We start from the raw sequence: 27,784 nt of genomic DNA on the forward strand, positions 1-27,784 counted from the left end.
GCCCTAAATGTCCTGTACATGGGCATCACTGACCAAGTAGTTGAGTGCATTGTAATGTGTGTTGTCATCAAATGACCCTAGCCCTCTTGAAGACAGGCACCCCCATGTGACTCTCTTTCTCCACTGGGAATTATACCATGGACTGTTTAACCCAACTATATTATATATACACCAGTCGCCAAAACATGAAAAAACATGAAAAACAACCAAGCCACAGGATCTGTACAATATTCACTTTATTCTGGTACCTCACCTTTTTGCCTTCTGGGAATAGATTGCAAGGTAACATCCAATCCATTTTGTACACCAAGTGCTTCATTAATTAACCAGTTACATACAACTAATCAAATAATTAAACAATTATTTTAATATAAAATTACTCTAAACTTTAAACATATTAAAAGAATTTTTTAAACAACATTCTACAAAATCCTCATAAATAAACCTTTATAAAGTTAAATTGCTATCTAAATTCATTCCCCTTTGAATCAGTGTCCTATAATGTATGATCATCCTACATTCTAACCTGTTAAGTTCCTTTTTGAAACTACCTCTGCTACTCAAAATTGGCAGTGCTAAGACACTAAAAAATAAGCTACTTGCCAATCCCCCATGTGCAGAAATAAACTGATAGCTACTGGGCTATTCATATTTTGCCTTCTAATATCTCCCAAATGTTCTGTAATTCTAACTTCAACCTTCTTCTTTGTTTGTCCAGTATACCAACTTTGCACAACTGCATCCAGTAATATATACAACTCTGAAGGAGTTACAGTTAAAAGGTTCCATAGCTCTGTAGTTTCTGTTGTTAATTTTACTGGCTTTTTTCATGTCTTTCTGTTGTAACAGAAAGAGGGCAAACAGGCTTAAGTTCTGTCCCACACCAAATTCTACGTCTGCTAGAGACTTTAGTCAAACTAAAGTTAGCAGAGTCATTATTATGGTTTTATCCTTCTATACAATGAGAGCTGTCATAAATATGCTTCTTGTAATTTTGTATGATGTTAGAAGGCTTGCTTTCATTTGAAATTTTCATTGCGTAATTATTTACGTTTATTTATATGGCTAATTGCATTAGACTGGGGGTGTGGGCATCTTTAGCTAAACTATGTCCCGAGGAGCAGCATACCAGTAGAGTAGTACACCAGTTCATGGTTAAAAACTGAAAATAGTTACAATTAATACTTCTTACTATCAAGTCATTTGTCAGCTGAAGGGGACATGAGCTGATGTATAGTTGTATAGCCTCTATGAGCAATAGTTTAATAACTTGTATATTATATTGTGTTCTTTGCAGATGCATGAAGAAAACCTGACCTGAATGTAAATGTTGTTCTTCTTCTTTCAGCTTTTCCTGGTTAGGGGTCGCCACAGTGGAACTCCGGTCTGCTAATGATTGGCAGTAGATTTTTACAGTGCCGAGGTGCCAGACCGATGCCCAACCTTCAACGAAGGCACGCCCATTCACACATGTCTTTTGAATGCCATGCCACTTGACCGCTATGTTTGTTTCAGCATATATCATTCTGATAACAAGTAGCAATTAAGGGCAACAGCTTGAGTAGAAAAGTGAGGATGGGGCAATTATACAGCAAAAATATAAGCAAGCTTATCTCTGTTTAAAATATATTGGATGAATTATCAAAGACATGTAAAGCAACAGCAGTTCTGCAATTCAAGGTCATTATTGCTTTTAGATATTTAAGAAAAAAGGCAAAAAATGGCATTATGTTCACAAGTTTATACTCAAGGGTGGCTGCAGCCCTCTATTCACTATATAATAAATTAATCATCTTAAGAGTAATATTTCCACTTTGCAGGAAATTGCCCTATTTATCAAAGGGTATGACAAAACAATGCACATGGGGTTTAATAAAGCACATAATGCATCATTTTACAAATTGCATAGGATGGAAGGAATTATTTGTTATGCAAGCTTTGGAAGAAAACAATAATATCATAAGGTTCAGTAATAACAGTGCTGAAATATATGATTCCCAAGATAGCCATCAAGCACTAATGAGCTGTTAGTAAGGAACAGGGTCTGGAGCTAAGAGTAATGCTATTTATATATTCTTAGCAAGAACACATCCCCAGACACACGCGTCAAAGACAAACAGAGCCTGGAAGCTTAATACTAGCCAGTAACAGTGTCACTTACTGCTATGCAAATGGTGTATAATTACACAGCAATGCCTCGGAAGTGAAACTTTTCTTTTGGGAAGTCTAGATAAAACTAAGTAGACAATGAAAGGAATCTGTGTAGTTGTGCATTGTGATTCATATTAAATTTCAAAATTGCGCACATGTTTTAAACCAAGGCATGTATTTATCAAAGCAAGGGTTTTAAGTTAGTGACTGCTGAACAAAGTCTTGTAGCAATGGACTTTTATTGCTATACGATGGAATATGGAGTGATGGACTTCCATTTGATTATTATTTATTTATTTTTTAATGGCACTACATGGATTCATAGCCCTCAGCCTCTTGCCACAAAAAATATGGACAAAGCCAAAAATAATGGGGGTGACAAAAGTATATATATAGGGATATATTTTAAATATTGCTTTTATAAACTTTAAACATTGCTAGAATAATTGTTTTTGTGTTGACATGCATTTTCCGAAGGCTATGAAGGATGAAAACTCAAATGACTGTCATTATTTAGTGATTTCAGTTTTTGATGATTTACCATACAGCAACAAATTTTATGAGGAACACACCAAAATATGAGGCAAAAATCTGGATATTCTGTGAAAATTTGAACAGTTGAGAGGTATGCATATATTACAAGGTGCTACTCCGGTTTTGTTCAGTGTTACGTATCACACAAAGAAACTAGAAATGCATTTTCATTCACAGGTATTCTAGTGACCAAAGGTAATTTAACAGTTCTTGTGATATCATAGATATTTGTAGGATAGCTTATAAAAATATTCAGGATCTACCAGTCCAAGAATTGGATTTTTTTTTAGAGTGTGAACATCCTATAAATTCCATTTGTTAAGGACAAAGTATAGATTCAGTTTCCTCACTCTTGGTTAATAATATTTAATTTGCTTAAAGATACTTCATTGCCTTGCTTGGAATATTCTGTAATGTTCTGATCCAATGGAGTATTTATTTCCTGCTGGATGGCCATTAGCAGTAACCCAGCACAATTCATACAGGCTTCCTTCCATCTGCACATTACCTTCAGATTTAATTTCCAATGCCAGAATTGAAAGGATTGGTATTCAGCACTTTTACTTTATGCATGAGTTCCTTACATATTCAAAAATATACTGCCGCAGTCCATAATATAATGTTTAACGTGTACTTGTAATTTGCAGAAAAAAATATTTCAGTATAGGAAACAGTTTTCTTCAACTGTGAGTGCTTTGGTAGTTTGCTGTTTGCTGTCTGCTCTCCATTTTTGTAGTAGTACTTAAAAAGTTGAAGGACTCATTACAAACTCTCTGAAGTACTAGTGACACAATTAATGTATTCTTGAGTCTACAACCTATAACCTAACAGTCTATAACCTTTTCAGTAAGAAGGGCAAATTTATATGTTCCTTGCAAGCATTAGGAGTTAGCTTTATTCATTTAATTGCTGTACAAGTAATCGGAACATAACACTGAATAGGATCATAGGAGATTACTAGGCTTTTGACCCAGAGGTCATTTTAAGCCTAGCTATTTCATCCCAATGTAATACCATGAAAATGCTAGTCAGTACCTAAGATTGTATTTAGTGATGACTGCCTATGTCTAGGAGGTTGTGAGCTCTATCCCTGGTAAGAATTTATGGTGCCCCATCCACTCGTTCAGGTTCTTCTTGAACAGTGTTATAGAGGTGCTCTGTTTCACATGAATTGGTAGCCTGTTCCAAGATGCGGCAGTTGCTGGGAGATAAATCTGTCCCTCCAGCATGTCCTTTTTAAGTTGCAGGCCATATTTAGTTCCCTAGAATGGGTATCCCTAGTCCTGTTTGATTTGCTGAAATGCAGCAAGTTCATTAGGTTTGGGTCTTAGATTGCTTTGTAGGCCAGGCATAAGTCTCCCCTAAGAAATCTATATGACACCGAGTATACTGACAGGGACTTTAGTTGGTCTGTGCAAGGCACATGCTGGAGCCCCTTGATCTTCTTTCTTGAAATTTTGAGGTCTCTCCAGTTGCTGCAGGTGCTTTGTATGGTACATGCCGAACGGGGTGCTATACTCTATTATGGGCTAGACTGGTGCCAGGTAGAAGGGATATAACCTCTTTTGCTGTTGAGGTGATGCCTTTACTAATCAAGTGTGCTATGTAGAAAGCCTTCCTTACTGCAGTAGACACATGGTGGTCGAAGTTATGGTTGCAGTCATCTTGTGATCCCAGGTCCCTTACCACTTTATAGGTACTTAGGATATTGTTGTTGATTTGATAGTGTGAAGGGACATTGTTTGTGCCAAAGGGAATGATGATGCATTTCTTTGCATCCAGTTTGAGACGGTGACTAATGCACCAGTCATTGGTCTGCGTGAGACCCTCCTGGAGTTCACTGATATCATTTGGGGATTCAATGATTGCACATAGTTTGCAGTCTGCAAATTTGGTCAGCCACAACCCCTTAGTTTTGACCTGAACGTCTGAGAAGTATATACCAAACAGTAGAGCACCCCTACACTGACCCATGTAGCACCCCACTGGTAACAGGTCTGCTGATTGATGTGGAATAACTCACTTTGAATTTGCCAAGTCGAAGTATGCTATGTGCACAGATTTACCCTCATCAGTGGCCCTAGTCACATTTTCGATGAAGTCCACCAGATTTAACAGGCAGGATCTGGCCTTCACAAAGCCAAATTGGGTAGGATCCAGGGTTTGGAGGTCACCTATGTCTTTATTTATGAGGTCCATAATGATACATTCCATGGCCTTACTGATGAGGCTGGTCAAGCTTATGGGTCTGTTAATTCCCGAGTCTGTTGCTAGGCAACCTTTTTGGAGGGAAATAACTGTTTAATGGAAGGTTTCCCTGCTACTTGACAGGTAGTTCTGTGTCTTTCCTTAACTACTTTAACGGCAGTATTAGTTGCAGTAATGTAACAAAGCACAGCAGAAATTCACAGGGAACATTCTCGTGTCAACTTTAAATGAAGTACAAAAAGTAAACAGCAGGAAGAAAAGAACTCCGCCCCTGTCTTGGGTAATGCTTGTCTCGTTAACTACACTGCTTCCCAAACGAAAAATTACAAGGAGCATCACCACGCTGGGCTACTATGATGCAAGATGGAACACCTGCAATTTTATTATACCTTCCCATTGTAGGAATAGGATGAGTAGGTTTTAGCTAGTCAAAGGGAAGACGGAGGTATAACTAAACAAGTTGGTTACCTGTTATCCTTTTACTTCCAGATTTGCAGACAAAGTAAACAATAAATAAATTTGAAAAGGTCCCAAATTAGGGAGACGTTTTAAATTCTTGTTCTAATAAATGAGACTGTCTCAAAATAATTTCCAATTTTAGATGGATGGAATAAAAGCTTGAGAGCAAAGTAGAGGTGTCCCACTAAAATCTAGCTGTTGAGAGGTATGAGGACTGAATAACAATGATACTAATACATGGCAGGCATTTAAAATATTAGTAGAAATGTACGTAGATATAAAGATCATGTTGTACTTCCCTGGCGTCTGCATTTAATTATATGCCTTTTCCATCTGCAGTCGAGAAGATGAGTAGTGAGTAAATACAAAAGGAAGACCGAGAGTAGGCCAGATTACCAGAAAGGTGTCACATGCCTGGAATAACATATTTTTCATGTACTATACTTTTGTTAGAGTAAACCAGTTCATAACATTTTAATGGGTATTGAGAGTACTGAAATTATATTTTCTGGTAAATTTGATGATACACAGAATAGGTTCATAGGTAAATACTAGGCTAGCTGTCCTTGCAGGCCATTTTCCCTTTTTCTGCTTGAAATAGCCTATCCCATTTTGTTAGCAATTGGCCTTACTCATCACATTTGAAAATTATATATAATTATATTACATATATTACTTATAGTTATGCAGAATAATTATTGAATATCCATTATTGACTGCAGGTATGGTATACAGATGTTAGAAAAGCCCTGACCGTGCTGTTTCCTACCACACTGTGTATGCATATATACCAGTAGAGAAACTAAAATGGTGGTACAAAATTTGCATCTTTAAGTGGTACAATTTTTCATAAAGTAAGACATATCTCTGTGCTTGTTGCAGGACAACTTGTACTGACAGGTCAGGGTCTGAACAATTTGTTGGATCTTCCAAATTCCGCCAAAGTGGTTAATACAAAAAAGCCCATGCCAGGACTCTGGACCATCAAGGTAAAATCTCTTTGTTCATATTTGAAATATGTCATTTGTGTTAAATGTCAATTTGTCATGGCTTAAAGAATGTATGTTCTGTTAAAAATTCATGTTATGTCTTTGGAAAGGAGAAGCTTTTTTGTAAATCATTTTTGAATGACAAGACCATTGTTTCCTGCTTTTATTGTGTGTGGTCTGTAGTTTTCTAACATAGAACATTCATGTGTTCAGCTAATGTTGAAGATAAATGATTTTTGTTTCTGTATAGTAGGACTTAGACTGAGAGAAGTTTTGTGTTTTTGCCAGTTGTTTGGTGAATACCACACACTTAATTTTTCTGTGTTTGAAATAAAATAATTCCTCTTTTGAGGAATGCATAATTAGAAATGCAAGATAATATATCTGTGAAGCATAAGGTGAAGAAATGGTACACAAGTGAAAGGTACACATAGTACAGATGAGTGCAGAATGTACAATTGTATGACCTAAATAATCAGTATAATAAACAAGAAGTTGCGTTCCATTTGTTTATATCTTCCATTGTTGGAGCCTTAGCTGAACTGACTTCAAAAAGCACATCACAAGTCCTGGCCAGTTGCTTTCTCAAAAATTGTCATGTTGCCACATCCTTGTTAAATGCTATGAGTGCTTGGAAATGTTTATAGACATATATATATATATATATATATATATATATATATATATATATATATGTATATATATATATATATATATGTGTATATATATTCATATATATATATATATATATATATATATATATATATATATATATATATTTAATAAATACATATGTATATGTGTGCATATATACATTTATGAGAGTACTTAAATTCAGCAAAACTCCCTGATGTATATGTCTATTTTGCTGACATGCTTTGTTCGGCAGACCAGTTGGTTAGCAGGTGTAAGAGATTTACAGTCCCCCTATAGTGGGACAATATGCCCTTTCCCCAAGGATTGTGCAGTCTTACAGTTGGAATAAATAATTAGCAAGGGGTGTGGGGGGTGATGCAGGGGGGGGTCTTGCCTGCCTGCCAAAAACATGTTTTAAAATTTAAATGCTCTGAGGTTATTCCTTGGAGCATAAGCAAAGTGCACTGATGTTTTCTTTTAATGCCAGTGTATCGAAGTTGCATTTGACACTGTCAAAGTTTTGTGGATTAATTGATTTTAGGTAAATGTATATATGTATAATATGCATAAATGCTTATGCATTTGGTTGTGTGTGCTAAATACATTTATGTATACAGAGAGAGAAAGAGCAAGAAAAAAAAACAGTTTTTTGACCTCCATTTAAGCAATATCCCGAATCTGATAAATGGAGACTCACTGGATTGCTTTAATCAACATTAGAGTAACAGAAGAAAGAAAGGTGGCATGTGCTATGTTTTCTCACTTTCTCCATTTTCTCTGAGTTTGTGTTGTAAATCCTTTGTATTATAAGTGCTTGTGTGTTAGATAGTGAGTTAAACAGATAGATAAATATACAGAGGATGATAAGTAGGGGGGAAGGTTTTATGTGCTTCATCACCTTGGAAGTGCCACTGTTTTGAGCTGCGACCTTCTAAGGGTTTAAACATTTTAGGTTCACTTAACTGATCGACAGTTAAATGAGATGTGATTACTGATAGTACATCTGTAGGCGTATGTGTCATGTATATCTGGTAAATATATAGTAAGTGCATGTATTTACATGTGTGTATGTGTGAGAGAGAAAGAGGAGCTGCATCTCCTAAAATACTCATACACATCCCCTCAACTATCATTGTATAAATGTGTTTATGACAGCATGCAAGTATCTGGATTATTTTTGTTCTTTCCATAAACCCTTAAACTGGCAGCATTTGACATACTAACAATAACCAGACCATTTTCATTCTTAATTAAATATTTCCAGCAAAGATATATTTGTTGCTGAGGAGGAGTCTGTAAAATAAAGTCATCTTAAGTACTGAGTTAGAAAGCTTGGTATAACTTACTGTGTGGATAAGACTGTTGTGGCTTTTGGTTTTACTGCACTGAGTAAAGCCATGGCAAGGAAGGGTACTGCTTTGGGCATTGATTATACATTCCTTAAATAACTAAATAAAGAAGAAAGTATTTGGAGAAAAAGCTAGGCGGCCATTACTCTTCTTCTGTGATGTCTTTGTATTCACCCTGTATTTGTGAAAAGGTACCGAACCTGAACCGAGAAGTAGGAACAGTTGTAGTTGGTGTGTGTGTGTGTGTGCGCGCGCAGGTAGAGATACATATATCTATATATGTATATATATTTTATTGTAACTTCATTCTTTCAGATATGATTGAATTCCATTTCTAAGGAGTGATCATAGGTCTCAAGCTTTTAAGAGGTCAATGTGGAACACAAATGTTAGCAATGTGTGATAATCAGTTAAAAATGTGGAACACCCTATTTTTGCACTGCGCAAAACACACCATTGCTATGGGGTCTAGAACATTTGTAAAAATTTGATACAGCACACTTGATTCAGATGCAAAGCATTGATTTTACATGCTGCAATACCATTACCACACTATAAGTACATAAACAGCACTTCTGTACAAATCAAAATAAAATCACATCATCATTAATCCACTTGATACATTTAAATTCTCTAAACAGACCTGTTAGGATGCTGTCCTTGCACGATACACTATCATACATTAGATACACCAAATGCACACTTATTGTATGCTGCTGTGGCTTTCATAGCAACATCTAACACGTTTTGGCAGCTTAGGATCACAGCAGTCCAGTTCTTCATTCATTTTCCCTGCTAATAATGAGTTCAATGTTTTTACACGGAGAGACTGCTGTAGTTCAGTTTTCACTTTCTGCACTATGCTAAATGCTCCCGCAGCTTGTGGATTTCAGTGCAGCAAGCAAAGCAGAGTCATCCTGAGCTACTAGGAGTGGCAGTTATCCATCAATGGAAAGGCCCCTCAGAAGGTGTGCCCAGTACTGCGACACACGAGTGGGGCCCATCCACTGGACCTGTCAGGCCCCCTGTGTTCTCGGTCTGATACTGGGTAAACTCATCAATTAATTATTCAGCCTCAGCATCATCATCTTCACAAACACCCAGATGGAAACCATCATCCTTCACAAGTCCTGAAGAAATGTCCAGTTTTTTGGCAGGATTAATAAGGAATGCAGCATCTTTCATTAAGTGATCCTGCATGGGAAACATTTTAAGCATTTTCTGCAGCACTGCAGCATAAAATGCTCAAACTTTTTAAATAAAAGTTAAATTCAATAATTGTGCCAGCAATGTCCTCCTTATGGCTACTCATGTACTGTTTAACTTCATAGCCAATACCTACACAGCTCACTGTCTGGCAGAAAAGAGGTACTGTCAGTCAACACTGAGACATTGCCTTGTTTGATTAGTCTGACAGCAGCTGCAGCTCTGAGGAGTCTGCCATCATACTGCTGCAGGGGTTTATGCACAGTGTCATGCAGTGTCAGAAGCTGACTTTCTCGTTTTGGAAGCTGAATGTTGAACTCCAATAAAGGTTCCAGTGCATACTTAAGAAACATAAAAATCATATGCAATTCATGACTCTGTAGATGTTTAGAGATCAAGTCAAACTTAGACCATGGCTCCACAGACAAAAAATACAAATTCAGAGCTGGCTACATGGCCAAAGTTCTGTTAATTACCTTCCCCCGACTCAGCCATCTAGTAGGTGCATGTCTAATAATCTTGAGGGGGTCAGTGTCTGTGAATAAAGGAAATTCTTGCAGTTTTCCTTATCTTTGTGCACTGGAACTGAAATGACAGTACACATCGGGTACAAGTTCTTCAACTGGTGACTGTAGTGCATTTACACCAGCCTTACTACATAGATCTGCCAGGTAGCACAGACACCCCACATTTACAATGGTAGGCTTCACCTCCTTTAAACGAGATAATACAGAATTGTATTTCCCAATCATTGAGGCAGCCTTGTCTGAAGAAAAGGCCACAATGTTGGAAACTGGAATATTAAATTGTGTCAGAGTGGACATTTAAAGCATCAAACAATGTTTGTCAGTTCCTGACACACATTCTGGCATATTAAGGAACCGTATTACTTTTTTGCCTGCCTTTTCATCAAGGTAACCAACAAGGATCACCAACAGTTTGTCATCACCCATGTGTGTGCTTTGGTCCATATACGCACAGAATGGTGACTTCTGGCAAGGCAGCAGCAGTGTCATTCTGGTAATGAGGCCCTAGCACATCCCATGCAATACAGGCTGCCTTCGTTGCTCCACCATGTCTTTTTCCTGAGAATGTCTTGATCCTCACCACATTTCTTCATAAACTTCAGGATGTGTTCTCCTGCTGCAAATGACAAGTTGTGTTTTGCAAGGAGCGACACAAAACCAACCTCTGCCTCAACCACCTTTGTACTTGCTAAACTCTAAAGTATAAAGAAGTCTGCCATTGTCCTTCCAGCTGCATGCTTGCAATTCTGTTTGTGTTTCTTGCTGTTGGCATCTCATTGCAGATCATGTCGGCCACCATGAAGGATTGTGAAGTCTGTGTTACATGTCTTTCAGAAAGCTTATTTCACTCTGTGCCTACTCACAGAAAGCCAGTCAAAGGCACTTGCCCAACTTGGTTGAAAAAATGTGTATCTCATTTTCTTTGGAGTGCTGTCAATAGCCATATCCCTGTCCTGATCGTAATCTGGGCAGTCTGTGCCTAGGTTTGTGAAACAGTGCTGTTACTGAACAAAGAAAGAAATGGGGCTACACTGCAGAAAAAAAAAAAAAACTTCTCCTAAACATCTAAGATATGGGGTAACAGGCCCACAACTTACCCACATCACTGGAAATTTCTGGTCTTTGCACCTTCTCCTGCTCTCCTCTGCTCCTTTTGCTAACTATAAAGGCCTGCATGATTACTGTACTCACTCCATGCTTCAACGATGACACTTGCAGTCCACCTAACCAGTGTTAAAGAAGGGAGAGATTCATTGCAAAATGACATTTTTAGTAGGATCAAAGCACTCTTGATCTCAAAGTACATGTTAAGGATAAACATACCCAGCTTAATCTATTTGCAAAACACTTCAAACTGCACCATGACATACATACATTCCATCAGGACAATACTACCTGCAGCACTACATCATGACAGTACATAACTGCAGCACTACATCATGACAACACTACCTGCAACACTATTATCATGACAACACTACCTGCAGCACTACATCATGACAACACTACCTGCAGCACTACATCATGACAACACTACCTGCAGCACTACATCATGACAACACTACCTGCAGTACTACATCATGACAACACTACCTGCAGCACTACATCATGACAACACTACCTGCAGCACTACATCATGACAACACTACCTGCAGTACTACATCATGACAACACTACCTGCAGCACTACATTGTGACAACACTACCTGCAGCAGTACATTGCGACAATACTACCTACAGCATTACATCATGACAACACTACCTACAGCCCTACATCATGACAAAACATAACTGCAGCACTACATCAGGACAATACTACCTGCAGCTCTACATCAGGACAACACTAGCTGCAGCCCTACATCAGGACAACACTACCTGAAGCACTACATCAGGACAACACTAGCTGCAGCCCTACATCAGGACAACACTACCTGCAGCCCTACATCAGGACAACACTAGCTGCAGCCCTACATCAGGACAACACTACCTGCAGCACTACATCATGACAATACATAACTGCAGCACTACATCAGGACAATACTACCTGCAGCCCTACATCAGGACAACACTACCTGCAGCCCTACATCAGGACAACACTACCTGCAGCCCTACATCAGGACAACACTAGCTGCAGCCCTACATCAGGACAACACTAGCTGCAGCCCTACATCAGGACAACACTACCTGCAGCCCTACATCATGACAAAACATAACTGCAGCACTACATCAGGACAATACTACCTTCCGCACTGCATCAGGACAACACCAGCTGCAGCCCTACATCAGGACAACACTACCTGCAGCACTACATCATGACAATACATAACTGCAGCACTACCTCATGACAATACTACCTGCACAGCTTCAAAAGTGTTCTAGCCGTGTCCTACACTCTGGTGTGCACCTGGCAAAGGTGCCTTGAAAAGTTCAAGTATGGCATTCAGTGCTTACAGGGATATGACATTTCAGACATGTTGTGAACAGTCATGACCACAGAATGTAAGCTCTCACATTTTAAACCACCAAAAAACAAATCACCCATCCCAAACATTTGAAGATCAAGAAAGCCCAATATTGTACTGTAAAATCCAAATCCCACACTAACTGCAAAAGATCATATACAATGGCTGCAGTAATGCTTGCATGAATGTGCTACAAGATATTGTTCCCATTACCCTGAGGCAGTGACAACAGAATGTGCATTATACATTTTCTGACGTAGAACTGTGTAACTGTCAAGTGACATGCATGACATTTTCTCCAAAAGTCACCAGTATAGCTCTCAAAATAGGGACAAACCTAGGTATGCTTGAAAGTATTAGTGAAAACTGAGACATTAACAGAATAGACAATTTTAATTGTCTAGTGCACAGCTAACAAAACAAATGCTGAAAGTCTTGAATAATATTTCAAGCATGAGCAGCAATGCATTTCTAGCCTGCCGATATATCAAAACACTTTTACCCATAAAAAGTGTTCAGGCTGTTCTTAAAAATATCTAAAGTAGTTTTGGTAGTCTGTCTTCAGCACTTAAAATAAAATGAAAGCATAGTAGCTGCCCTTTTCCAACATGCAAGTGATCGTATTGCACTCCTGGGTGAGAGAACAGAAGTTACACTGCATTACTTTTAGTAATATTGCCAAACAAACCCAGATACCTATAACCATTTTTGTAACGCCTTTCATAAAAATTAGAATGCCTGTACAGTATAATAGATGTACTCTGAGGACAAGGCAATAGTAGCCCAAACAACCATCAGGAGAATTGTTGACAAAAGGATAGGGTCTTAGGCCTTGCTATTATGAGCATGCATTGTAAAACCAGTACGACAAGCAAAATAAACCATACCTCTCAACCTGTTAGGACAAGAAATATGTACAAAGCTTTATACTTTGAGGCAAAGGTACAAAAGAGGGGTACATTATAAACATTGCTCTTATAAACCCGAAAAGCTGTTACAACAGGATTTGTGCATATGCATTTTCTAAAGGATATGAAATCTGAAACTCAAATGCCTCTTAATATAGTGACTTTAAACTAGACAGCATAATTTCCCCAGACAAACAGAAATGTTATGAGCAACAAAACAAGAAATATAGAGCAAAGACCTGGCTAATAGGGATACATTTTAAGTATTGCTCTTAAACCTGGAAAGCTGTTAGAACAGGACTTTTGTACATGCATGTTTAAAGTATATGAAATCTGAAACAATATATAGTGACATTAAACAAACACAGCATAATTTCCCAGACAAACACATTTTATGAGCAACAAACCAAAAAATAGAACAGAGCCCTAGCTAATAGGGATACATTCTAGATATTGCTTATAAACATAAAGCATAGAAAGCTGTTAGAACAGGACTTCTTTTACATGCATTTTGTAAAGGTTATGTAATCTGAAACTCAAATGCCTCTTAACATACAGTGACTTTAAACTATACAGCCATGATTTCCCTGATAAACTGAAATTGTATAAGCAGCAAACGTGGAAGTATAGAGCACAACCCGTCCCCAGCTGATAGGGATACATTTAAATATTGCTCTTGTAAACATAGAAAGCTGGACAGCACTTTTGTACATGCATTTTCGAAAAGACAAAGACACAGATTGTATTTTGCACTAAACTTGTGACTTAGTAAATGTAAATATTGTGGCTTGCCAATTTTCCAATTATGTTTTTAACCTTAAGCAAAGGACTAAGAAAATAATTGTTATTGTCTGTGCAGTACATACTTCCATGTGGCACAATGCATTATAACTAATTTTTATTTTTATAATCCCAAGTTAACTGACAAATGTATCACATCAGGATATCTATGTTATGACCAAGGTCAAACATCACTCCAGCTATGATTTCAGCATAATAAAATTACCACTGAGGAAAACCCCTTAATTTCAGGTATAAAATAGATACCATTGCATTTGCTCTTATCTAGACAGTCTAGCTAATTGTCACTATTATGCATCTCCAGAACACAAAATAATCCATGTACACTCTCAGCATCTGTGCAGTGGGTTACTAACACACACAACCTGCATACCCACCAGCATTATTTCTAACACATACACACAACACAGCCTGCATACCCACCAGCATTATTTCTCACACACACACACACACACACACACACAGCCTGCATACCCACCAGCATTATTTCTAGCACATGCACACATACAGCCTGCATACCCACCAGCATTATTTCTAAAACACACAACATGCATACATACACACCAGCATTATTTCTAAAACACACAATATACATACATAACCACCAGCATTTTCTAACACACACAACATACATGCATTTCTAACACTTGCTTCTCCACAGTAAGCAGATGCAGCTCCCTCACTCAACAAAAGTGAAAATCCTTCCAAGTTCCACCACCTCCAGGGTCCAGCAAAAGTAAAACTCAGCCTTTTGGAATAGATGCACTCAGTCCCAGCTGGCCAGCTCCCTGAAGGTCTGCAGACTCCCGTTCACCACTGTCCTGTCCTTCCACACACCGGACTTCACGAATCCTTCTTCCTGGCTTCTCTTCCATTGGCACAGCACGGCACAAACAGCAAGTTCCTCTTGTCCAAAAAGCACTAACCTATACTTCCTGACTGCACCCTGAAGGCCTTTTTGAAGACAATTTTCTGGCATGAAAACCATTGCTGGTGTGTGATTGGGTATGCATTTCGGAGCTCTCATTGGCTCCCGTCCTCAGCAACACTTAGTCGATTGGCTCGTATACCGCGATAGCAATTGACCATAATTGTGGCATACAAGCCAGTTAACCTTGTAGCACAGCCAGTGTTGTTCAATGCGGAACAGTGGCACAATTGTTTGATCGGTTTGTATACCGCAATGCCAATTGGCAGTAATTGTGGTATACTAACCAATCAAAACTTGTGTAGTGGAGCCAAAGCTGTTCAATGTAGAACAGCAGAACAGTGAGTTCATTAGGGGCTGAATGTGGTGCATTTCACATAATCCAGAGAACCTGGCTGCCCAGGGAGGGATTTAGGTGTAGTTTTTTTTTTTATCCACTTTATCAGTTCAGCTCCTGTACTCCACTGGGTTTCCTCCAGTAAGGGTTGGAGCCAGCAAGGAGATTGAGCTATCTCAAGACAGCATCACACTGCTGTTGTAGGGGTTTTCTACTTTTTACTCACCTGCAGCATGTCCGTCAGTCTTCCTGAGGGTGGGATGTGCAATGGACAAATGGCAATTAGCCATCCTTTGTCATCCACAAGGGTCAGATGTCAGGATGTACTGCCCCCCTCAGTAGCACATCATGTTTGTTTTCCCAGTCTCCATCAAAGAAATCAAACCTCTTAGTGTGCCCCAAACATATGCCCCTCTCCCTTCAATACCCCACCCCAGGAAGGATTTGGCCATCCTTCCCTGCCAGCACATCAGATACCAAAGCATTTAACCGAACCCAAGTGACCTGTGCCATCGTCAGGGCTTTATCACTTTAAGTCACCATGCTGGCTGTATAGTGAAATTTAATAGGTTGTGTTTGTGTATTTTATGTGTGTATAGTGTAGGTGGTGCTGCAGTAGCGTTGTCGCCTCATAATAAGATGTTGTCTTGTTCAATTCTCAGCTAGAGCATCTTCTGTGTGGAGACATGCATGAATGGGTGTACCTTCGTTGAAGATTGTGCGTCAGGGCCGGCAACTTGGCATGTAAAAATCTACTGCCAATCATTAGCGGACCGGAGTTCCGCTGTGGCAACCCCTAACCAGGAAAAGCCGAAAGACACAACAACATAGAATTATGAATTACTTTTTTTTTTACACTGAATTGCCATGTTAATATGCTATGTGCTTTACCTTTTGTTTTTGCATTATTTTACTTTTTCAAGTAAGTGTATATTGGGTTTAGGGATTATTTTAAATGAGCTGATGATTTGATCTTGTGTGTGTGTGTGTATGTACAATATACATGTGGACTTTTATGTCAGTCACTGAAAAACTAAAGTAAAATGTGGATTTCTTGGATGTTTAGTATCATTAATGATGTGCCAAGGATATAGGTAAATGGCACACTGAGTATCGATGAACAAAATATATCTGCACAGCAAAGGAGATAAAGGTTTTTCACATATCCTATATGTGGAATCCACCATTAGAATGTGTGTGTGTGTGTGTGTGTGTGTGTGTGTGTGTGTGTGTATCTACTGTGAAAGGTCGAATCTCATATGATAGAAATCCATTTTTGCGAAACAAAAATTGTGAAAGCTTAAATGTCTGAACGGATAATTTTTCCCAGAGTAAGTAAATACTTGCTCAAACTTAAATGAAACCCACAGTGAAGTAAGTAAATTACATTTAGGTGGGGGGGCTACACCCCAAACCTACCCAAATATATATAACAACTCCGAGATCACACTACAGTGGAGACAAGGGCATGTTGGGAAAAATTTGCCATTCTAGTATTTAAGCTTTCACGATTTTTGTCTGGTGAAAATGGATTTCGATTATATGAGGTTCGACCTTTTAACGTAGATTTATATATATGTGTGTGTATGTGTATTTTTATATATATATATATATATATATATATATATATATATATATATATATATATATATATATATATATCTTTATAGGTTGTTACTAGGCTAATGAGCACTAGCAGCCTTACAACCCTAGTTGTGCACCCCAAACCATTTGGGTCCCAAGCATCATGGTGGGGGATGTTAATAGGGAGGTAACTAAGGGATTTGAGGGGGGGGGTGTTAGGATAATACCTTTGTTATTGACAGCTGTGGGTCAGACCTGGAATAAATTTTCCATTTCACATACAATTGTCAAGGTTTTATTTGAATAGGGTTAGGGATAAACTGTTTTATATGGATGCCTGTTCCAGATCAGAGGGATCCTTTAGGACATCTCTGTCCCGGTAGCGTGTTTTGTTTATATCACAAGTGAAGTTTAGATGCCCAAAAGGCTCAAAAACAGGAGTGAGAGTGCAGGTCATTGTTACAGTATGTGGACAACCAAAGTACTTTGTATTTTTAGCTAAGAATTAGATCTAACATATACAAAGGACAGAGTCAAACAGCAATCACGTTTCCACGTGTAGAGAACTAAAACTTCTGCACTTTCATATTGATAAGTTTGGACATAATAATAAAATTCTTCTCAACTTTTGCTAATCAGCATATTATATTATGACCATCTTCAATGGAAAATGTCAAAGCAGAGCATAGTGACATTGCAAAGCAGGAAGTGCTGCAGTTATGTTATATTGTTAACTCACTTAAAACAAATCCTATGATGCAGTGCACCCTTCCTCTAGTGCAGCTCATGTTTGCAGATCTTAAAACTAATAAATCAATCAGCTACATCTTGTTAGCACAAAGCTGAAAATGACAGCTCACCGACTACTGCTACATCCAGCTTATACCATGTCTAAACTAGCATTGTCAGTGACACAAAAGCCATTAATTTATGTCTAAAGATAACAAACATTCTTAAACCAAAAGGCAATGTAAATTGTGAGTATGCTATTACTGCTTAAACTCTTCCTGCTGTTTAAAAATGAGTTCACATGTTAAGGAATGCATCCTACTGTAATAAATTCAATGAACGCACGTGAGGAAGAATATTACAGTGGCCTGTGGAGACTCTGGGGATGACAAGGGAAGCGCTTTGAAAGTTTGTGTCAGTTAAAAAAAACTGTATGGACTAGCATTCACTTTTTTTTTTCAAATGGTAGTGTCACGTTGTTTTACAACTGTCAGCATGGGAATTTTTTATACATCTCATATCTTCAGTCTGGACCATTCTCAAAATCTGTAATGAACTCTGTGGTCACCTTACTCAACTCTGAAAAGTGTTTCTTTTTTTTCCAGTTTCTGCATGTCATTTAATATACAAACTCTAATTTAATTGTTCTGTGCCATTGTTGCTGTATTCACAAAATGTTCAGGTTGAGAATAACACATTTTCCTGGTTTAATACAAGGGGTCTCCAGTTTAGAAACCCATGTATATAACATGGAGAGAGAAATGGTAGACCCATGATCCCCATGTAAAGGTGATAAAAACACTTAACCTGTCACACTATGTAGATATTTTCAAAGTTTCATATTGATCAATATTGTTTTGGAATTGGATAGAAACCATAGTATGTGGAGACAGACACAGGAAAATATTTAAGCTCCAATGAGATGCCAGAACCGAACCCCAGGCACTGAAGCTTTGATAAATAAATCAGTCAGTCATCGTACTGACATCTCTTGAACTTCCTTACTTTATATGTTTGACAGTATTTTTAATACTTATTGTTTTCAGAAAAGATGGTTTATCTTGTTGCAATACTTAATAACACTATTCTATGCCAAATATAATGCTTAGTTTTTCGGAAGCAGTCATTGTACCCTAAAGCTCTGTAGTCCTAACTTAATTTGTGATTCAGTGACTTCATTAACTTAAGTCACAGTATGCATTTTAAGACCAGTTAGTTTTTTGAAAGAATTCCTTAAGTTCTGTTCTCATCCTTGCTTGAGGAGTTTTCACACGAGTCACCATTCTCTTTGTATATTATATTTTTAATCTTAATTGCAGTACATGAGTTTTCAATGTCTTAGTTTTAAATTCTACCTTATTTAGTAATGTTAGAGTAATCTATAGTCTAATACCTCATTATTTTTTGTGACATGTTGCAGCACATTGGCCACTATTTCTGAAATTGTGATAGGGCACATCGTTTGCTTTAGAAAACGTATGCGCTATATCCGGTAAACGTTTGAAATGTCAGGATCCACTTCAGCGGGTCCCGTAATACTGAGACTGAGCAGCCTAAAAACAGACTTGCATATGTTAAGCCTGAGATGGTCATTTGGCGATCTTGGAAGTTAGTCTAGATCAGTTCGGGGAAATGGGTGGCTTGACCCTCATATTGGGGAGCATATGGAGCTTCCCCTGCAAAAAAGAAGTTTAAAGAAGAAGAGAAAGATGTTTGATATTCAATCGTTTCCTTCATTTTCGGTCTTTTTTTTTGGCATGTTGTCACCCAGCATTATGAGTGTTGACTTTTCGGTAGGGAGCCCTATATCATCTCATATGCAGAAGCCATTTTGTGTGTGTGTGTGTGTGTGTGTGTGTGTGTGTGTGTGTGTGTGTGTGTGTGTGTGTGTGTGTGTGTGTGTGTGTGTATATATATATATATATATATAAGTATATCTTTTGTTTTAAGTCTAATTCCTACTTTTCCACTTTTACCTTATTTCCTGCTTAGATACCCAGCTCTCTGTACATTTACTTAAATTTATTTTGTCAACACACAGGAAGACCACATTTAGAAAGTGATGGTTTGATTATGTATTTCTTACTGAAAGTTTGTTATATGTAATTCTCATCAATCCCCTACTCACTGTTGTATTTCAAGAGTAGTATCTTTGAATTGCATTACTCTGTCCTGCATTTTTCCACTAGAGGTTCAGTACAGACGATTATGGCTATGAACTGCAGTCAGATTTCATCCTTTACCCCTATAACTGATTCACTCTGTCTACTGTAACTGCAATCAGATTTCATTCTGTACCCCTATAACTGATTCATTCTGTTTACTGTAGCCTTTTCTATGGTTCAGCACAGTCATTTTACCCTGAATGTCCTCCTGAGTCACCCCTGTAAATAAACATGTGTATCCAATGGATTTACCAGCTTAAGATAATCCTATAACTTATCTGAGCCTCCTGATTTCATATGAGAGACCTTCCAGTATTTTTGATGATTTATCAGTTATTGTGTCATTTTACTATTCTGTATATACGTATTTAATTGTGTTTTTCTGTATGATGTAAGCAAGTACATCTTTTGGGTTAGTTCCTTCTGCAAATCAGCTACCCAACCTTTCTTTCTTTCCTATTACATGTAATGTTTTAATATTGAGTCAGATGTTAGTTATGTATGCATGCATGATATGGAGTGCCTGACTTTTGGCCCTTATTCATTTTTAGTTACTGTTAATAGAGTTCCTTTTTTAGAGCATGGTGCTCAGTCTCTTTGTTCAGTAATCACTGTTCGTTTTTGCAGAAGATACTGCTTTCTTTATTTTTTATTATTTACTTTTTATTTTTTGCACCCTTGGTCCAGGTGTCACTGCCTCTCCTACTCCTACATCTCATCCTAGACTGATTGGCTTCCTCCCTGGACCAGGACTAGCAGCCTGAGTTCATATATGGCAAAATAGTGGTTGGTTTTTGGGGATAAGTGAGTAGAAGAAGGTGCCTTGTCCAGCAGCATTTACTGTCCTCAGGGATTTTCTGAAAGCCCTAATTTTCCCCTGAGAGGTGAGTGTGCAATGACACAAGCACGCACCCATGGCTTTCTCAACCGAGGCATGCTAATGTCAGCTCTCCCCCTCAGTGCAGACATACACATACTTGTGGGAAACTAATGTTGTTGATTTCAATGCCTTCCCCTTCTGCTTTCAAAAGTAATGCATAAAATATCGGAGAAGCATCCCCAAATGATTCTAATAACCCCTTTCTGGCCCAAGCAACATTGGTTCACCCACTTATTTTGATGGCCAGTGATGATCCAATACTGCCCAGGTGGATGGCCTTACTCACCTAGTGCAAGGACATCCTAATTCACCTTGGTCTCACGAACTCAACCTGACAGCCTGGATGATTTATCTTAATTATAATTTCGTGTGCAAATGTCTGAGGATGTGCATTTTATAAGAGGGAAGCCAGGAAACTAAATACTAGGAAATTATATCTGGCAAAATTGAAAAATTCTCTCTATAGTGTCAAAGGAGGGATCTGATGTTTATCAAAACAGGGTTTACCAGGGGTCGTACAGTATATGACAGGTATGTTTCTTACTGGTTATGGCATACTTTTATTAAGGATCATCTGTCATCTGTAGTGCCATGTCTGCCTCTGGACCTACTGCTCAAATTTAGAAAGGCAGTAAAGCAGTTTCTAAAAGATGTTCAGTATTTCAAACCCCCCCCCCCCCAAGGTGGTTGGTTCTAACACTCTGGGACCTGAATGGTATGCTAGAGAAACTGACGCTTCCTTTATTTAAACCAGTAGGTTCAGCTCACAGAAAGTTTCTTTTGGGGAGGGCAGTATTTTTGTAGGTGGTTGCATGAGGGTCTCAAAATTACTGGCCCTCATGTGCACCACTCCCTCTGTATGCCAAAGATAGCAACAGATGTTGTTTTGAATCTAGCAGCCCATCTTCCAGTATTCTTTCCCATATTAGAGAACAAAGTGGAAAGCATCCTTCATTTTCTGGACACTCACAGGCAACTTATGTATTACCTGTGTAGTAGAAAGGGGTACAGAAAGCCTAACCAGCTATTTATTACCTTTGCAGAAAATAAGAAAGGCTTGCCCATCTCAAATTAGAAATCCCTTTAAATCATTTTCCACCTCTAATCCCATAGCAAGTAGTTACCTGAGAATATAGGATCTTATTTCTCCACTGTAGCCTTCCTAAAGGTAGTGTCAACTAGTGACATTCTGGGAGTGGCCACATGGTCATTGGTCCAGACTTCTCTAAGCACTACAGGCTAAGCATTAAAGTCAAAGCTAGAACATGGTTTGCTACAGCAAGCCTGAAGTGCATATTGCTTTGATATTCATAGGGATATCAGCCATCCAAAGGATAGTCGAGGAAAGCTTTGGCAGTCATCCCTGAAATTATGACTGCAGCAGTGACTTGCATGAAGAATGCAGTCAGTTCTATCATTGACTTATCATAGCTGTAGAAATTCATTTCTAGTACCTGCTGCAGGTCAGTTCTTCATCCCCCTCCTCCTCTTCATCCCTTTGGTATATGAAACTGGGGTGGGCTGCCAAATTAGTGCCTTCTTCCCTTTTCTTTGTTTTTGCTTGTATTTTTCTCCGTCTGTGTCCACTGTATGATCCCTTCCTTCTCACAGAGTAGAAAGGCTGAGAGGCCTACCAATAGTATATATTTGCGGCTAGCTTTTCTCAGTTTGGGTGAATCTTTGGTAGGGGCAGGAAAGAACAGAAGATGGCTGATCCTAAATCTATTCTTTATACTACGTCACTGAGACATCTGGAGGTGAGTGATGCAAGGTCAGAGTAGAGTTGGAAAGGGATAAGCTCTGAAACTCTGGCTGGATTTAAGACTCTACCTGTGGAAGAAATCCCAGAAGTTATGACTGCAGCCTGTCTGTATTCAAACTTCTACAATTATGATGAGTTGATGATATAACTGTACTTTATGGGGAAAGAGTGCTCTAGACAAAAAAGGATAAACTTTAAGAAATCTCATAATTATCTTATACTTGGTCCAGATTTTCGAATTATTCGTATTTTCCCTGAGAAATGTAAATTTAGTGTACCTGATCATAATATGTAATAAAGATTATTGTGGAATCTTTAGTCCTGTTTGTTGTAGATTATAAGCTCTACATATGTGCAAGTTGGTAGGATGGATTCACTGACTATTGAATCTGATTAGCTTGATGACTTAAGTTTCAGCAACTTGCAGTTTGGTATACCATTTGGATATACACATACATCTTTAAAGCTACATGGATAGGGCAACAGTTTTAAAAAGTTAAATAAGCTGTTTTCAATATCAGTAGTACAAAGGAAACCAGGATTACCAGTCCTAAAAACTAGTACAAAGGAAAACAGGATTTCCAGTCACAAAAGAAACCTTGTCTAAATGACGTATTTATTCATTGCTTTCTATAATGGCGGATTTGTCTTATGGTTAATATTTTTATTTAATAAGTTTATTTGTTCAATATGTTTATTAATTATCTAAATTATTTGTTTGTATGCTTTGTTATCTGGGCTGTGGTTTATTTTTAGGGTCGGCCAGAGAGCTGTGTCTCGTTAAGCGATTTGCTCAGAGTCATGCAGTAGGCTAATAGGAAAATGAAGGAATCAAACCCAATACTGTAGGATGAGGCTTAACTTCCAAAAATGTCAGAAAATAATAGGGGTCATGGCTTCTGATTCAAAATAGTTATTACAGTACTGCCTTCATTAACAAAGTTTCAGCTCTGGACACTTCTGCAAATCAGATGTACATAAGAGAGCAGATCTCTGCAGGAAATAGACTTATAAGGTAGTCTGCCAGTGCTGTCAGAATTACCTGGCATCCTCATTTCTTGTTGATAATATGCACTTCTTATGGCTGTTAACATATACTTTGGGTAAGAATACTGCTTACAGCATTGTAATAGAGTTCTTTAAGGTACTCATCCTAACACTGTCTTTTGGAATCTAGAACCTTTGGTAGTGGTGGTTATCGCTTACCACTTCCATACAATGTTTTTCCTTTCTGCCATACCCTAAATTTTGGGCACAACTGTAAGTTTACATTTTTTGGTGTATGTCCTTCTATTAAATGTTGCAGTATTCATCACATGTGGCAAGTCCTCCACCCAAAGACCTGACATCTGGCCAGTATACAACAGCTTTTAGCTAAGGCAAGTACATGGGACATTGCACGTATGTTCTGACAACGTCATACATAAAAGGACTTCTGCACGCACTTTCCCTGACTTCTCAACCTGTTGCTCACCTACCAGACTCTGAAATTAAAACTCAGGGTTTGTCTCTTTTGGCAGCTTCTTCACAAGTAGCTAGACATTCCATTAAGTGCAGCTATGTTGTTGTTGAGGCATCATCCAGAGCTGCTGCATCTGGTTCTGTGCTTAGGAGACTCTCCTGGTTGAGGCTTCAACCATTGCCAGTTGATATTAAACCAAACTTGTTAGATACGTCAGCTCTTTATGGTTCTGCAGCTGCAGACTTGGTCTCTGCAAGTGAAAGGAAAGGAAATTCAAGATTTGAAGCACCTGTTTGTTTCTCCTCTTCCTAAGTTCCATAGGAATTTTCTTACTAAGACATCTTTTATTAGGAGACCAGTTCGTTTTTCTACTGCTTCTGCTTCCAGGCCTAAAACGTCTGTTAGGAGGCCTCCACAATCTAAATCTACTGCTTCTGCTCCTTCCACTCAGCAGCCCTTTCAAGCCAGGCCCAGCTCTCTATGACTACCAGCAGCCTCTTCCATGTCTTTCGCCTCTATCTCTTCATCTGTCTCTCTCTCTCTCTCTCTTTTCCAGCTTGAGCAAGAATCACTCAGGATTCCTGGGTTCTGTCTGTTATCCAACAGGGATATTTCATGACTTGGAAAATTCTCCCTCCTTTCATGGTAATTCCACAGTCCCCTTCAAGTCAGCTGAATTTGTTTCCAGAGGTTCTAACTTTACTGTTTTCTCAAGGCACAATTCAGCTCAAGCCAATGGATCAGAAAGGCAGTTTTATTCAAGGATGTTTCTGGTTCTCAGAAAGGATGGTCCCTGGTGACCAACCCTAGATCTTTCCCACTTAAACACTTTTCTAGAAGTGCTATCTTTCTGCATGCTGTCTTTACAAACTCTGTTTCCTCTGATTTCACCTCAGTCTTACATGGTCTCTCTAGACATTAAAGATACTTATCTACACATCCCCATCCATCCTCTGTGCAGGAAATTTCTATGGTTCTCTGTGGGTTATTTGTACTTTCAGTTCTCTGCCTTGCCTTTTGTCTTTCTACTGCCCCAAGGGTATTCACAAAGTTTTTGGCCCCTGTGATTGCTTTCTTGAGAGTCTAGGGTATACAGTTATACCCATACCTGGACGATCTTCTTTTCCTGGCCCCTCTTTCAGAACAGTTGTCTCAAAACCTGCAAGTGGCCATTCATCTCCTTCATTGTCAAGGGCTCACCATAAATTTCATGAAATCCTTTCTGACCCCTTCACAGGACCATATCTTCCTAGGGTGCAGGTTCAAGAAAGACCTTATGATGGTTTTTCTTCCAACAGACAATGATCAGTCTCTTACTGCATTTCTGGAAAACCTTCTGTCTCTTCCCTCAATTATAGCCAGGGAGTTTCTAAGACTTCTTCGGTTCATGATTTCCATGCTGCCTTTTGCAAAACTCCTCATGAGTAAATTTTTGTGGTTCCAAAAGTCAGTCTGGACATAGCATGCTCACCCTCAAAGAGTTTGTGATTCCTCTCCTCCCCTGCCTAAAAACAGAGTTTCTTTGGTGGATTCAGCAGCTATCTCTGAATCCTGGCTGAACTCCTCTTCTGCTCCAGACATCTCAACATCTGTTCACAGACGTCTCAGACACAGGGATGGGGGCAAATTTTGCTTCCAAGAAGGTTCAAGGCCTTTGGTATCCTTCTCAAAGGAGAGAGCATATCAACATCAAGGAAATGAGGGCTGTCATTCTGGCTTTCAACCAGGCCCTCTGGAAGTGATTACAGACAACACCACTGTTCTCTGGTGTATAAATAAGCGGTGGGGGGGGGGGAATCTTTCCTTTTTTGCAGGTTAGCTCTCATGGCATGGGAACTGGCAATTCATTACAAGGTGACTCTTTTTGTGGTTTACTTTCCATCCACTCAAAACTGTGTGGCAGACACCTTAAGCAGGTACACGACTCACTCCCATAAATGGATGCTTCACAGGGATGTATTTCTGGACTTGGTCCGCCGATGGGGTGCCCTCTTCTGGATCTGTTTGCTTCCCCTCAGAACAGACAGCTTCCTCTACTTTGTACCAGGCTCCCACATTTCCTGACTTAGAAGGTGGATGGCCTATCTTTCTCATGGAAGGGGATGTTTCTTTATGCATTCCTCCCTTCCCTCTCATTCAGAAAGTTCTGCTGAAGATTTAGCAGTACAAACCAAAAATCTTGCTGGTGACTACCTTTTGTTCAAGACACCATTGGTTCCCCTCTTCTTTTGCATATAGACAAGGGCAATCATCACAAGTCACTTCACTGAGTGGACCTGCTCATACAAGACAAGGGATGTCTGGTTCATCCACATTTGTCATCCTTACAACTGGCCCTGTGGGTGATCAACTTTTGATTCCTTTCAGGCACCTTTTTTTCCACAATTCGTGCTCAGGGTTCTGCAGGAGGCCATGAAACCCAATACTAGAAAATCTTACTTATCCAAATGGAAGAGGTTTTCCATCTGGTGTCTTTCAAGAAATCTGGATCCATTTTTAGTGGATATTCCAGTGGTTCTTTCTTATTTATGTGAATTACTTAACAGTGGCTTGTCTTACTCATCAGTGAAAGTTCAATAATTGTCAGCTATTTCTGCATGTCTGCCATTATCTCCACCTTTAGTGTTGAGATTGGGGGTAAAACTGTTTCTTAAAGGTGTCCTACATATTAAACCTCCCAGGAAAACAGTTCCACTTCCCTGGGATTTGAACTATGTTTTAGAAAAGCTTACTGTGGCTCCTTTTGAACCTGCAGCCTCAGCTTCTTTAATGTTTTGTACTTGGAAGACCATGCTTTTGTTAGTCTAGACATCTACCAGGAGAATTTCGGAGATTAAGGTGTTTTGATAGCTTCCCCCTCCTTTCTTGGTTTTCCACAAGGATAGGGGTTCATTGCATACAAATACTTCTTTTATGCCTAAGGTGGTGGATAAGGTGTGTTTTAATCATTTTGTTCAGTTGCCCACTTTCTTCCCTTCTCCTCAGTCCTCCAATGAAAGGATCTGGCATGCCTTAGATGTACATAGACAACTTAGATTCTGTTTAGATAAGACTAAAGCTGTCAGGAAATCTGATCAGCTGTTTGATGTTCATCGTGTTACCCTGCTGCAGTCATCACACTTGGGTTATCCTGTCGTCAGGCAGTCCTGCAGTCGGCCTGAATTCCAAAGTCTTGGTCCGGTGTCGGTTGCTGTCACTTCTTCCCTGATGTCAGTGCGCCAGGGGTATATAAGAGGCATCCGACACCATTTTCTTCGGTCTTTCTTGCCACGCGGTGCCCGAAGCAGAAGCAGTTCGCAAGTGCAGGTCAGCCGACACCTGAGATTTTCGAATCGAATTTCAGTCTGAAGTCTTCAAAGCAAAGTACCCCGTTGGGGAACCTTTTCTTGCCTCAGTCCGATGTCAGAAAAAGTTAACAATTGCATGTCTTATGGGAAGCAAATACCTCATAAGAACTTTCATTCTTATTGTATACCTTGCCTAGGCCCAGACCACGACGTCACTGGTTGTTGGTTTTGTGCTAGGCTCAATAAGCGAACTATAAAGCGACGCTTTGATTTCGCACGACACTACTTCGGTAGGAAATTTAATTACACTATGCCGTCGGAGCAACTGACTACCGGCGTGCATAAAAAACGCAAAGATAAAGACAGGCAGCCTAGATCCAAGCCAGACTCTGAGGCCTCGGCTGGGCTGGTCGCCGGTTCT

The 27,784-nt window shown here is 39.0% G+C and overlaps 1 protein-coding gene across 2 annotated transcripts in view; it reads left to right on the forward strand.

Annotated features, from left to right (window-relative positions):
* HMCN2 (hemicentin 2) overlaps positions 1-27,784 on the forward strand; it is a 2,554,053-nt gene that overhangs the window by 373,891 nt on the left and 2,152,378 nt on the right. For both annotated transcript variants that reach the window (XM_044058392.1, XM_044058391.1), the window contains exon 6: positions 6,235-6,341. In XM_044058392.1, coding sequence (XP_043914327.1) covers positions 6,235-6,341 — 107 coding nt within the window. The remainder of the gene's footprint in view (positions 1-6,234; positions 6,342-27,784) is intronic.

Source organism: Protopterus annectens, chromosome 16.part0 (genome assembly GCF_019279795.1).
Source record: "Protopterus annectens isolate FY-2018-M chromosome 16.part0, PAN1.0, whole genome shotgun sequence".
Classification (NCBI taxonomy): domain Eukaryota; kingdom Metazoa; phylum Chordata; order Ceratodontiformes; family Protopteridae; genus Protopterus; species Protopterus annectens.